Source organism: Mustela erminea, chromosome 1, assembly GCF_009829155.1.
Source record: "Mustela erminea isolate mMusErm1 chromosome 1, mMusErm1.Pri, whole genome shotgun sequence".
NCBI classification, from domain to species: domain Eukaryota; kingdom Metazoa; phylum Chordata; class Mammalia; order Carnivora; family Mustelidae; genus Mustela; species Mustela erminea.
The window spans coordinates 19,756,007-19,769,493 of record NC_045614.1 but is presented as its reverse complement, the minus strand read 5'-3'; the positions used below and the strand labels follow the sequence as shown (position 1 = coordinate 19,769,493).

Here is a 13,487-nt window from a genome sequence, read left to right as displayed (position 1 = left end):
TGTAAGAAGGTAAAAGACAACATACAGAATGGGAAAAAATAAATGCAAATCACATATCTGATTAGGGATTTATATCCAGAATCCAGTATAAAGAACTCTTACAACTTAACGCCAAAAAGACAAATGACCCAATTAAAAACGGGCAAAGTACTTGAATAAACATTTTTCCAAAGAAGATACAAAAGTGGCAATAAATACAAAAAAAGATGCTCAACATCATTAGTTACTATGGAAATGCAAATTAAAATCACGAGATACTATTTTATACCCACTTAGGATAGCTATTACCAAAAAAAGGGCTGGGGTGCCTGGCTGGCTCAGTTGGTAAAGTGTGTCACCCCGATGTTGGGGCTGTGAATTTGAGCCCCACAATGGATGTAAAGATTACTTAAAAATAAAAAAAATTTTAAAAAAGGGTTGAAATTACAAATGTTGGCAAGGGCATGCATAAAATTGAACTCTCATACGTTGCTGGTGTAAAACGGTGCAGCTGCTGTCTCTGGAAAATAGCCTGGTGATTCCTCAAAGAGTTAAAACATAAAAGTACCATATGATTTGACAATGTGTGTTCAGGCAAAAACTTGTACATGAATGGTCACAGCAGTCTTATTCATAACAGACAAGAGGTGGAAACAACCAAAATGTCCATAAAATGACGAATGGATAAACAAAATGTGGTATAGCCATATATTATTATTCATCCATAAAAATGAGTGACATACTGATACACACTACAACATGGACAAGCCCTGACTACATGCTTACTGAACAACGGCAGACACAAAAGGTCAAATGTTCTATGACTCCGCTTACATGAAATGTCTAAAACAGGCAAATCCATGGAGATAGAAAGATTAGTGGTTTATTAGGAAATGAGGGAAAGGAGACTAAGGAGTGACTATTCAATAGATACGAGTTTTCTTTTGAAGTGATGAAAAGTTCTAGAACTAGACATGATGGTGGTTGTACCACACTGTGAATGTACTTAATGCCAGTGAATTATGTGTTTTAAAATTGTTAAAATGATAAATTTAATGTTATGTGTATTTTAACACAATTTTTAAATTTTTTTTAAAGGATTTTATTTATTTATTCATGAGAGACACAGAGAGAGAGGAGGGGGAGAAGCAGGCTCCCCACCGAGCAGGGAGCCTGATGTGGGGCTCGATCCCAGGACCTCGGGATCATGACCTGAGCCAAGGGCAGATGCTTAACCATCTGAGTCACCCAGGCGCCCTAAAAAGTTAAACGTTTTCTTAAAATGACACCATGATATATGAGTGCTTTGACTAATGACAACCACAGCTATATAAATGATATTTCACTGAGACTAATAAAATGTCAAGCTGAAGTTTTTACTGAGTTTTATCAAGTTCTATAATGAACTTTTAATAAATCATGGTTCAGAAATTTTATAAATTTTTCATAATTATTTCTGAAACTAAGTAGCAGCAATAAAAAATGACAAATTTTATTTTCATGCTCATTTGCAAGCCAGCTGGACTTCCAGTAAGAGTATAGCCTAGGGGCACCTGGGTGGCTCAGTTAAGCATCTGCCTTTAGCTTGGGTCATGATCCCAGGGTCCTGGTACTGACCCCTGTATTGTGCTCCCTGGTCCGCGGTGAGTCTGCTTTTCCCTCAGCAACCCTCCGCCCCCCACCTCATGCTCTCTCTCTCAGATAAATAAAATCTGAAGAGTATATCCTAAAATCTTTAAATATGCCATTCTAGAAGACTATTAGACTTTTTTTTTTTTTTAAGATTTTATTTATTTTTTTGAGAGAGAATGAGTGAGAGAGAGCATGAGAGAGAAGAAGGTCAGAGGGAGAAGCAGACTCCCCAGGGGGACGGGAGCCCGATGTGGGACTCGATCCTGGAAGTCTGGGATCATGACCTGAGCCGAAGGCAGTCACTCAACCACTGAGCCACCCAGGCGCCTGACTATTAGACTTTAAGAGAGGTAAAATGCCATGAAGTTCTATATCCTTGGAAACCTATAATATCCAAAAAGTGTGCACCTCTCATAGATCCAACCTCTCCCAATACTAATTCCCTATAACCACCCTCAGGAAGCATCGCCAGGGAGAGGCTGTAAGTCAATGCAATTCATAATCAATTAAAAAGCCTGGTGTGTGTCCCTTGAGAAAATGCCTCCAATAGGCCCAGAACCCTCTATGGCCACAGGCAGCAGCTGGGAAGCATGAATGGTGGCTGGCCTTGCCCTGACCCTCGGTTTATCTTAAAACCGTTAAGAAGCAAACTAAGGTAGAAGAGCTTTGCCCTTGCAATGCATACGACCAGGGGGCACTCCTGGAGACACAGAGGAGCTGTGAGGCTGGATCCTTACCTCTAAGGAACAGAATTCTTGGCACTTACCCGTTTGCAGTACCAAAAATCTGGGCCTGGTATGTACTCAAGGGTGACCTCTTTGTCATGGATCATTAGAGTCCCCTGTGAAGACAAAGACAGAAGCCATCAACATCAACCCTCAGAGAAAAAGAGAGACAGGAAGGCACAGAGAGCCTTTCCAGTCCCCAAGCTGAAACATTTTACAAAGAGTGAACCTATTTATTGACAAAAGGAAATGGCTGTTTGAAGCCACAGACTTGGGGCAGTGTGGCAGAGCAAGCTCAAGCTTAGGGAAAGGGTGTGGGAGAAGGTGAGATCAGTCTTCAGCCTTGGCTCTTGTGGGTCAGGGCGCTGTCCTTGGGCAGGTTAGGCCGAGTCTACTTCTCCAGAGGTCACGCAGCGCACTCTCACGAGTCCCAGCAAGCCCCCCACCTGACTCGGAGCTAGCACACTATCAGAGGCAAACTCTTCCTTCTGCAGCACAGAGGCACAGGAGCCCTCTCAATCATCTTCTTGTCCATGGCTAACTCAAATCTCCTTGGAGAGGTAGGTAGGGCTCTTAACTGTGGTGCCTGAAAACTTTCTTTAGAACACTGGCTGCATGGCAAAAGCCCCAGGAAAAAGAGGTACAACCCCGATGACAGGCAGAAAGGAAGAAGGTGAAGCTTCACAGCAGGTCCCATCCTTGTGGCAGGAACCTGAGGCCAATGGTGGCAGCGGAGGTGCTGGCGGCGGCGGCAGCAGCATCACTCTGGCGTGGAGCCTACAGAGTGAGCTAGCCATGAGATCTGAGGAGCAACCATTGGCAAATAAGCACTTTGGGGAAGTCTGGCACAGGAACAGGTGGGGGAAAAAGGCTCAATAAACTTGCGGTTACAGAGCTCCTTTGCCTCTGCATTTTGGAAAAGTCACAAATTCTATTTCACATCAAGAAAAAGTAAGGTTATTAAACACTAGCCAGCAGATCCGTGTTAGAGCAGAGGAAAAAAAAATCTCTGCCTACTGACAAGAGACCCTCACCCACACTGGTAAGTGAACTAACCGAGGATGCGACTCTGGAACTAGCCCCTGCGCTGTGTTCATTCTCCGCCCTCTAGGGTCCTCTGTGTCTCCTCAGACAGGGCTCTGAGTTCTACAAGGCATTTCTTTGCAATTGGACCTCAGTTTCTTGCTTGAATCCATACATCTGTCAAATAATGCTTTACCTCTCTGCTTTTCACACCAAAAGAGTCAAGAAAAATACATAGAATAAAATTATTGTCTTGTCAAAACCAAAGGAAATCTGCCCACCTACCTAGGTCCTAGATTCTGGTCTCTGAGAAATTGTTTCGTGGCTTGTTCTCAGGCTAGAAGATGATGATAATAAAAATCTGCTATCATTTATTAAGCGCTTACTCAGAGCCAGAAATGGTTAAGTATGTGATCTTATTTAATCCCTTGATGATCCCATAAAATAGTATCATCATCTCCACTTCACAGATGAGGAAACATGCTTGGAGCCAAGGTCACCCAGACGGTGAAAGGCAGAACCAGATTCACATGTGGGCTGTAGATAAGGGACCTCCTACGGCATTCATCACCTCCCACTCTGTATTAAGGACAAGCAATCTGCTCTTGGAAACCCATCCAGGAAAGAGAAGAACTCTGCAGGCAGGGAGGTCAGGGGACTATCACTCTGCCAAGCTCTCCCATACAGGAGGTTGGTAAAGATGGTATCCTTCTACCTAGAGGCAGTATATCACATCATTTAAGAACATGGACTCTGGGTCAGGTTCCCTAAGTTTGAATCTTGCCTCCACCTCATGACCTCCAACAAGGACCTTATTAACTTCTATGTGCTTCAGTTTCCTCATTTGTAAAGTAGGGATAACAGTACCTGTTTCATAAGGTGGTTATGAAGATTAAGTTAATACATGTAAAGAGCTTAGCATGAAATATAGTGAGGGCTCAATAAATGTATTTTGACTTCTAAGTGCTAAAAAAAAAAAAAAAAAAAAAAGGACTAGCATCAATCAGCAGGTGAGACTAGACAGATCAAAAGCCACTCATTTCACCTCACTTGCCTGTCAGGTAATTTTTCACAACTATTTCAATCTACTAAAAGACTAAGCTTTCACAGGAATTGGTCACTGCAGGTCAGAACCTGTGTCTTTATGTTAGCACTTAGTTGCCAAATGCTGGGCCAGATCTTAGTGTCCAGGCTAAATCTTTCTGACCTTTTATTGTCAGGTGCAAGTACAATACTTGGTACAGAAAAGGAACTTAATAAGTACTTGTGGAAGGAACAAAAGACTGAATGGATCCAACGATCCCTGGAAGACTGGAGTGCTCAGCACAGAGTGGCTCTGGAGGGAGGTACTGCTGTCATAGCGTGCATCTGTATACCCTGGCCACAAAATATGTGGGCTGCCGTTTGAAGAGTGTACAGTGCCACTGACACAAGGCACTACTGTGAACACAATCATTCACAAATTTTTATTTCACCACTTGGAGGTGTCAGTATACTCAGGAATTCCTAAGGCAAGGAGTCTTTATACTTCTAGGGTAACAAATATGCCGCTCCAGGAACCATGGATGACTTCTGTCCAGGGTAGGAAACTCCTGCCAGGAGCACTCATTAACATACCAACGTTGAGAAGATTGCCTTCCCCTCAGGAGTCACAAAGGCAATGATTTCCAATCCTTCAGAGTCCCCTACCACTAGGATGGCTTTCTTTTCTTTTCAATCCGCACAGGGCTATACACAAGGCTGCCAGGAAACCACTGATAAAGAATATGAAATGCTTTCAACATCACCGTTAAGAACAGCCAATTGGAGGTGCCTGGGTGGCTCAGTGGGTTAAAGCCTCTGCCTTCTGCTCAGGTCATGATCCCAGGGTCCTGGGATCCAGCCCCGCATCGGGCTCTCCCCTCCGCACTGAGCCTGCTTCCTCCTCTCTCTGCCTACTTGTCATCTCTGTCAACTAAATAAATAAAATCTTAAAAAAAAAAAAAAAAAAAAAAGAACAGCCAATTGTTTTAGTAAGAATAAACAGAGAAATCACCTGAGTGACAGCAATCAGGTTTACCTATGATTTGCTTTCCCAGCTGCTATAACACATAAGCTGCTCACATATACCCAGTACGGGTTACATACACTGTGACTCTCCCTATCCTGGCCAGGCCCTTTCTTCAGATTTCATAGGGTAAAGATCTGCCAGTGTCTCCTAGGGAAGCAAACTGTGGAGAGTTGGATTAATAAATGAGCTGGATAAATATTAATAAATAATAAATTAATAAATCATTAATGAATGGTTTCATCATTTTTAGTTGTCCACTTGTAATTGTCTATTATCTACCATTTTCACACATCAGGATTTTTATTCATCATTTGAATTACTGGATTGTTAAGCTACTAAAGCAAAGGTACCACAAAGACCACAAGTCTGATTAACCTGGTCTGGCTTCTAAAGAGGCATCAGATATTTGAAAATAAAACCAGAGACAACTTCTTTCTCAATAGTGTTAGATAGAGGGGAGCCTGGGTGGCTCAGTGGGTTAAAGCCTCTGCCTTTGGCTCAGGTCATGATCCCAGGGTCCTGGGATCGAGCCCCGCATTGGCTCTCTGCTTGGTGGGGAGCCTGCTTCCCCCACCCCTGCTTGCCTTTCTGCCTACTTGTGATCTCTGTCAAATAAATAAATGAAATCTTAAAAAAAAAAAAAAGTGTTAGATAGGCATAAATTAGATCAATACCTGCTAAAATTTATCTCCCAGGCCCAAAGCCCTCACTTGACAAAATTACATATAGTTATTCCTAACTATATCCCCAGGGGTCTTCATGTAAAGCTGCAGAAAGCTAGAGGTAACTGCATTCCTGGAGAGTAAAGCCAGTGAAGTCCTTATCCTCCACCTCAGGGACACTAGAGAGGAGCACACTCTGGGTCTGAGGGCAACTGAACTCAACATCCACACTTCCATTTCCCTTTCCAGCTGCTGCTCCTGGAGACTTGATTACTTCATTTTGTGACTGTGAAAAGGACTTGGGTCAGAGAATCATATGGTCCAACTAGCTCATAACCAAACCCCAAGAATCCTTTCTTAAGGTACTGGGGAGGTACAAGAGCAAATAGGAAGGGAAGAACATTCCTGGCCAGCAGCTTGGCATGTTAGTTGATGATCTCCCAACACAAGCACGGTCACAATCACATTTTGTACCGAGAGCATGGTTGCTGTGCAACAGAACAGGTCATCCCATTGAAGCATGGAGAGAGACAGATAGGATCAAAAAGCAGGGAGAAGGTATGTGAGCCTCGTGAATACAACTCACGCTGAAATATTCAGCAATCCCTCCTCACAGATTTGTGCTTCTTCCAAACATAGGATGGGAGAGTCAGGCTACTGGTGGCTGAGAATTGGTACTGTTTATTAGAGATAGTAATCTTTATTCACAAGGCAGTTACAGTTTACAAAGGCATTCTTCACAAATGTCACTTGGCTCAATCCTCACAAGCACGGCATATATGAAACCTAACCTGCACATGGGAAGTATGGCTGGGATACATGGAACTGCCTGCCCGAGATCACAGAGCTCCTGAACAACACATACCAAACCAAAAGTCAGGTTTTCTTTTTGCCATACTGCTTGCTCTTCCTTCTACGCCTCCAGGGAGTCAGCCAACTCATAATAGCTGCCACACCGAAGAGGTGGCTTCTGATCAAAAGATGCATAAAGTCTAAAGAAATTCGCAGGCAATGGCCCCATAGGGATTTTCTTAGAGAGACTAACATAAAGACCCTGCTCCCGGATAGCGTTGCCAATCCCCCAAACTGGTCTGCTCAAGTGGTCTTTGTGTTTTCCAAGCACTACAATTACTCTAAGGCAAGTGCCTAAGACAAAGAGAGCTGTCAGTAAGCAGCTGCTACCAGCAGTTTCAACAACCCAGCAATCAAATGGACTTGCAGAAAGAGTAAAGCAAGAGGAACCAAATAACAGGTTTAAAACAGATGTATGTCGAACCTCTTAGTGTAAAAGGCTAGTTGTTTTTTTTTTTAAAGATTTTATTTATTTATTTGACAGAGAGAAATCACAAGTAGATGGAGAGGCAGGCAGAGAGAGAGAGAGGGAAGCAGGCTCCCTGCTGAGCAGAGAGCCCCATGCGGGACTCGATCCCAGGACCCTGAGATCATGACCTGAGCCGAAGGCAGCGGCTTAACCCACTGAGCCACCCAGGTGCCCCAAAAGGGTAGTTTTTATAGAAATCTTTTGCAAAGCAGCCAGGTTCATTCTTTCTGGTGCAAGGATATGTTATAGTTCAAATATCTTGGAAAACTCAGTGTTTCCAAAGGCCAAAACTAAAATGAAGCAGAAAGAGCAAAGGAGGAGAGGGAGGAAGGAGGAAGTATAGAGGAAGAAATCCTAAGGGAAGCACACAGAATGCTCGGTGACAACTCTGTAATAGCTCTGTTCAGTGAGCTCTATACCCTCTCTTAGACTGGCTTTTCTTTCCTTCTTTTTCTTTTTTGAAGATTTATTTATTTGAAGGATGCCTGGGTGGCTCAGTTGTTGGGTGTGTGCCTTTGGCTCAGGTCATATCTCAGGGTCCTGGGATCAAGCCCCATGACGGGCTCCCTGCTCAGCGGGAAGCCTCCTTTTCCTCTCCTATTCCTCCTGCTTGTGTTTCTGCTCTCGCTGTCTCTCTCTCTCTGACAAATAAAATCTTTAAAAAATTTTTTTATTTATTTGAGAGAGAGAGGTCTTCGGCAGACTCCATGTTGAGTGCGGAGCTGATACAGGGCTCAATCTCAAGACCCTGAGATCACAACCTGAACAGAAACCAAGAGCCGGACACTTAACCGACTGTGCTATCCAAGAGCCGTAGACTGACTTTTCACAGAACAGGATCTAAGTCACTCTCTGAGCAGCAAGGAGATGAGACCATAATGGGAGCTCCACTAGAAACAGAATCTCACTTCAGGGTCCAGTTTAAAGTTGAGGGGCAAGGAGACATCGCACTCTCAGCTAATACTTCAACTTGATACCTTTCCTTATCTAGATGAAAGCACAATCATTTTTTTCTGAAATGCTCCTTAGCAATATTTTTCATGGGGCATCTGGGTGTCTGTCTGTTGGTTAAGCATTTGTCTTCAGCTCAGGTCATGATCCTGGGATCAAGCCCCATGTCAGGCTCCCTGCTCAGGGGGAGCCAGCGCTTCTCCTCCTCCCTCTGTCTCCCTGGCTCGTGGTCTCTCTCTCTGTAATAAATAAATAAAATCTTTTTACTACCTGACCAGTTTGTCTGTCACTTCCTAAGAGGACACAAAGAGCACTTTGCTTAAGTCTTATTTGTGCTCTCTGAAGTAGCATGGCTGGCCTGTATTTCACTCAGCCTAACCCACCAGGCTCAGAGCTAGCCAGAAACAGGGTCACCAGAAGAACCCTGCTCTAGGAACACAATGCACGCTAGACCAGGCCCCAACATACAGCAGCTTGATTGTTTCAAAGGTATCTGGTGCTGAGAATATATTCCACCCCCTCCAGCACCACTCCCTGCTAGTCTGTGGTGTATTTTAAAATAAGATCTCAGTTCTTCTACCAAACGCCTCTTGTCATTATGAAAGAAAACTTGCAGTCTTTGAGATAATTTCATCAACTTAGCTCCCAGACTTGTCTACTAGGGTTTCTACAAAACTCCCCCGCTGTAGGAGTCATTTGGGTCAAAAACAAAGAGGCAAAATATAAACAAACAAATGAGTAAGCAAATAAGTAAATAATCAAAACTGAGGCAAGTCTTTTCTCTCCCTGTGAGAAGGTGAGGTTCTATCAGAGACTGAGGCCAGGTAGATGGGGCACTCACCAAACTCCTTCACCACAAACATCTTACTATGAAGAAATAATTACAAGATTCCCCTGAAACTCATAATACAGTATATGTTAACTAAATTGAATCTAAATAAAGAGTTTAAAAAAAATTACAAGATCCAGCTATAGTACTTAGAATAACCGAATAAATGTGAACCACTAAAATGCAAACATTTTTGAAACATTGTTATAATTCTGTATTTTTTTTTTTTAAGATTTAGGGATTTATTTATTTGAAAGAGAGAGAGAGCATGAGCAGAGCGAGGGAGAGAAAATCTGAAGCAGACTTGGTCCTGAGCGCAGAGCCCAAAATGGGGCTCAATCTCATGACCCTGAGATCAGACCTGAGCTGAAATCAAGAGTCGGTCACTTAACCAACTGTGCCACCCAGGTACCCCAATTTTGTATGTTTTAAAGCAGTATTTCATCTAATGTTGATAAGGACCTCAGCCTAATTAAGATTAAGACCAATTAATTAATTAATTAATCAATACCAATAATTATTTATTTCCAAATGGAAGCAGAGGATCATATTTGAACATGCCATAAGATGTGATAATCCTCAGAATTCCCTTCAGAATTCAGGCTTCTATAACCACCATTTCACTTTTTTTTTCCCTCAGTTGGTTTCACATCGTAATGAAATCAAAGCACTCATAAAGTCGAACAGATAGGGGCGCCTGGGTGGCTCAGTGGGTTAAGCCGCTGCCTTCGGCTCAGGTCATGATTTCAGGGTCCTGGGATAGAGTCCCACATCGGGCTCTCTGCTCAGCAGGGAGCCCGTTTCCCTCTCTTTCTCTGCCTGCCTCTCCGTCTACTTGTGATTTCTCTCTGTCAAATAAATAAATAAAATCTTTAAAAAAAAAAAAAAAAGTCGAACAGATATAGAAACAAGACACAGCTTGTTCCTTCCTAACAATTTTCTCAGATAGCCCTAAAATAGTTGTGGAGTATGCAGGGCAGAGGTTTTAGTCCCAGATAAAAGGGCTCTCTGCCAACTGAGACCCTTAGGGCCATTTTCTACCCACACCGTTGAATACTAGAACACTATTTAACACTCTTCCATTTTCTGAAATGACCTTTTTTAAAAAAGATTATTTGTTTATTTGAGAGAGAGAGAGAGAACAGAGGGGAGGAACTGAGAGACAGGGACAGGCAGACTTTACACTGAGCACAGAGCGGGGCTTGATCTTGCAACCTCGAGATCATAACCTGAACTGAAACAAAGAGTTGGATACTCAACTGACTGAGCCACCCAGGCGCCCCCTGAGATGACTATTGTCCTAGCTCCCCAACACTCATTTCTTTGGAAAAAATGGATCCTAAATTCAACATATACACATGCTTCATTGTCTAGATCTCTAAACCGAGTCACTGTAAAGGAAGAAGAGGGGAATTTCTAAAATCAACATGGTAAATGTAAAGCTTCTTTACTTTGTTTACTGAGTAACATAATCAAAGCTTTTCTCTCTCATTTCTTTTGCCGACAGAGCTCATGCTGGGACGTGGGAGGAATAGCCAAGAGAAAATACGAGGCCCAAAAGTCCTAAGACACTGCACAGATCACACTGCTGAGCCCACCACAAAGGCTGCAGAGTGTTCCCCAGATATCTCCCAACGAACCGGCAGCTATTCTTCCGGCCTCACCATTGGAGATTATTTCTACAGGCTCTTCATTTGCTACCTCCCACCCAAGAACCTCAGCTCTCTCGAAGGCCGTCACTATTAGCCTCTCTGGCTTCAATGTCCTTGCTAAGACATTAAAAAAAAAAAAAACCCTGCTGACATACTTTCTGCAGAAACAATACCCTAAACAGATGAATAGAACACAGTGCCACCAGACTTCTGAACACACACTGTTCAACTGCCATTGCAGGGAAGTAACCACCCACCATTATTTTTTTCTTAGGCAAAAAGCTACAGATCCAGGGCACCTGGCTGGTGCAGCTGGAAGAGCATGCAACTCTTGATCTGAGGATCAGGAGGTTCAAGCCCCATGCTGGGTGTAGAGATTAAAAAAAAAAAAAAAAGACCCAATGACACTGTGACAGTAGCTACAACACTAAGAATGGAAGCTTTGAGTCAGTAAAGATCCATTGGGACAAAAGGTTAGGACCCTAAACATTTTCCGTCTACTCATTCTCACATGGGAATAAGGGAATTAACAAACTTCAGTCCTAATAAAAATAAGGGGTGGCTTTTCACATTTAAGACAAGCTCAAGGGGCGCCTGGGTGACTCAGTGGGTTAAAGCCTCTGCCTTCGGCTCAGGTCATGATCCCAGGGTCCTGGGATCGAGTCCCGCATCGGGCTCTCTGCTCAGCGGGGAGCCTGCTTCCCTTCCTCTCTGCCTACTTGTGATCTCTGTCTGTCAAGTAAATAAATAAAATCTTAAAAGAAAAAAAAAAAAGACAAGCTCAAGTTAAATTATTCCACTGAGAAAGCAGCGTTTGCTGGGCTATATCATGGCTGCCATTGCAGCAGGTACCTATAGAGAATAAGGGAATGATCTCTACACAGGGTAGAAATCTCAGGTATTCCAGGAATTGGAGAGAAGACAAAGCCAAGAGGTCTCTAATGATGTCCCTGCTGGAGTTGCTGCCAAGTGCTACAAAGGCACAGCCCACAAACATCAAGAAACTCTCCCTGATCTAACCTGTATGTATGCCTTAAAAATCTAACAGACTTATTAACCCCTGGATACTTTTTTTTAAGATTTTATTTATTTGACAGACAGAGATCACAAGTAGGCAGAGAGGCAGGCAGAGAGAGAGAGAGGAAAAAGCTGGCTCCCCACTGAGCAGAGAGCCCGATGTGGGGCTCGATCCCAGAACCCCAGGATCATGATCTGAGCCAGAGGCAGAGGCTTTAACCCACTGAGCCACCCAGGTGCTCTGACCCTTGGATACTTTTAAACACCCTCAGATCTAAGACATACCATCCAGTGTTATTAAAAGGCATCCTTTAATCTACTTAAAGCTCTCAAAATAACCAAGTGATCATATAATTGCCATATAATTGCCCCTAGTGCAAGCCATCATCTCGTCACATCTCAACCACTGCACTAGACCCTAGGGCCTTCTGCTCTGCAGTTTCTCCCTTCTCCCCTCTAGCTAAGACTATACACTGCCACAAGAAGTTTCCCTAGGTGTCATTTTAATTTTGCTATATTCAGGTGGTTCTCCCATGTCTTCAAATTCAAAATAAAATGCAAGGCTCTTGACAACCTACTTTGCACTTTCCAAGTTATTCATCTGAATACTTCCCAGAGTATGAGGACAAGAATCAGGAAGGAATCCGGGAGCTATAACAAACAAGATGTGGCTACCGCTGGTAAGAACAGAAACAGCATATTACTATTTCCTATCAAAGATGATAGGGTTGAAACCTCATAGAAGTATCAAAATCTGGCAAGACAAGAGGTGGCTTAGGTTGGAAGGACAAGAGCTTTCTACATTATGCAGAGACTAAAAAGACTGCTAAGAGTATATAAAGAAGGACTACGGAGTCAGAAACTATTCAACATTTATTAACCCAGTTAACAAGTATTTATTCAGCACATGTGTTGCCAGGTATAGCTGTAAACCATGTGGACAGTGATGGGGTGGGAGGCGGAGGTGAAAAGAAGGAAAGAAACAGTCCTTGACCTCATAAACCTTTCAATCTAGGGATGTCCAATTCTATCCGGTGGCATCTGCTTTATTGTACACAGATCTCTGCCAGTCATTACCCAGGTACTCTGTCTGGCTTAGCGATTTACTCCTTCATTCCATTATTTCTCAGGGCTCCCCTACTGTCCTGAAAATATCTAAGGAGATGCCTGACAAGCACTCAACCTAAGCACTCGAAGGAGACACAGGGAGCATTTTCCTAGGCAAGGTGCCCAATCCAATGTTCTCTGACTTCAAGAAGTCTGCTGAGCTTGGAAACTTGATAGGAATAAATACAAACATGTCGGAGCTGGCACTCCTCCAGTAGGTGGGGAACCCAACATATCCTGTATTGCTGTGGATTCACATTACTCAAGAATTGGGTCCAAGAAAAAAAAAACAAAAGACTTTTACCGTATATTTTTAAAATAAATACCTCAGAACTAGACAACATGAGCACTACCAGACACACAGGCAGACACAATAAATGCACTACTTAATAGTTGCAGGAGAATCCATAAGGAATGGAAAGAAGAAATGAGCTATTCAAGTGTCCACTGCAAATCCTGAATATGCCCCAAATCTAAGTAATAAAGATAGATCAACATCCAGGGCAGCCAGTACCTGGAGATATCCAGTCGAAAAATCC

General features: G+C 43.1%; 1 protein-coding gene across 9 annotated transcripts in view; it reads right to left on the bottom strand.

Annotated features, from left to right (window-relative positions):
* The window catches only part of RBM6 (RNA binding motif protein 6), a 107,179-nt gene that overhangs the window by 21,427 nt on the left and 72,265 nt on the right, over positions 1-13,487 (bottom strand). For 8 of the 9 annotated variants that reach the window (XR_004280470.1, XM_032320268.1, XM_032320247.1 and 5 more), the window contains one exon: positions 2,378-2,452. Coding sequence is in view for 8 of the 9 variants with exons in the window: in XM_032320268.1 (XP_032176159.1) it covers positions 2,378-2,452 (75 nt within the window). In the remaining variant the exon portion in view is untranslated. Of the gene's footprint in view, positions 1-2,377; positions 2,453-3,392; positions 3,481-13,487 lie in introns of those variants that run through there. The other variant, XM_032320283.1, reaches the window with a different exon arrangement.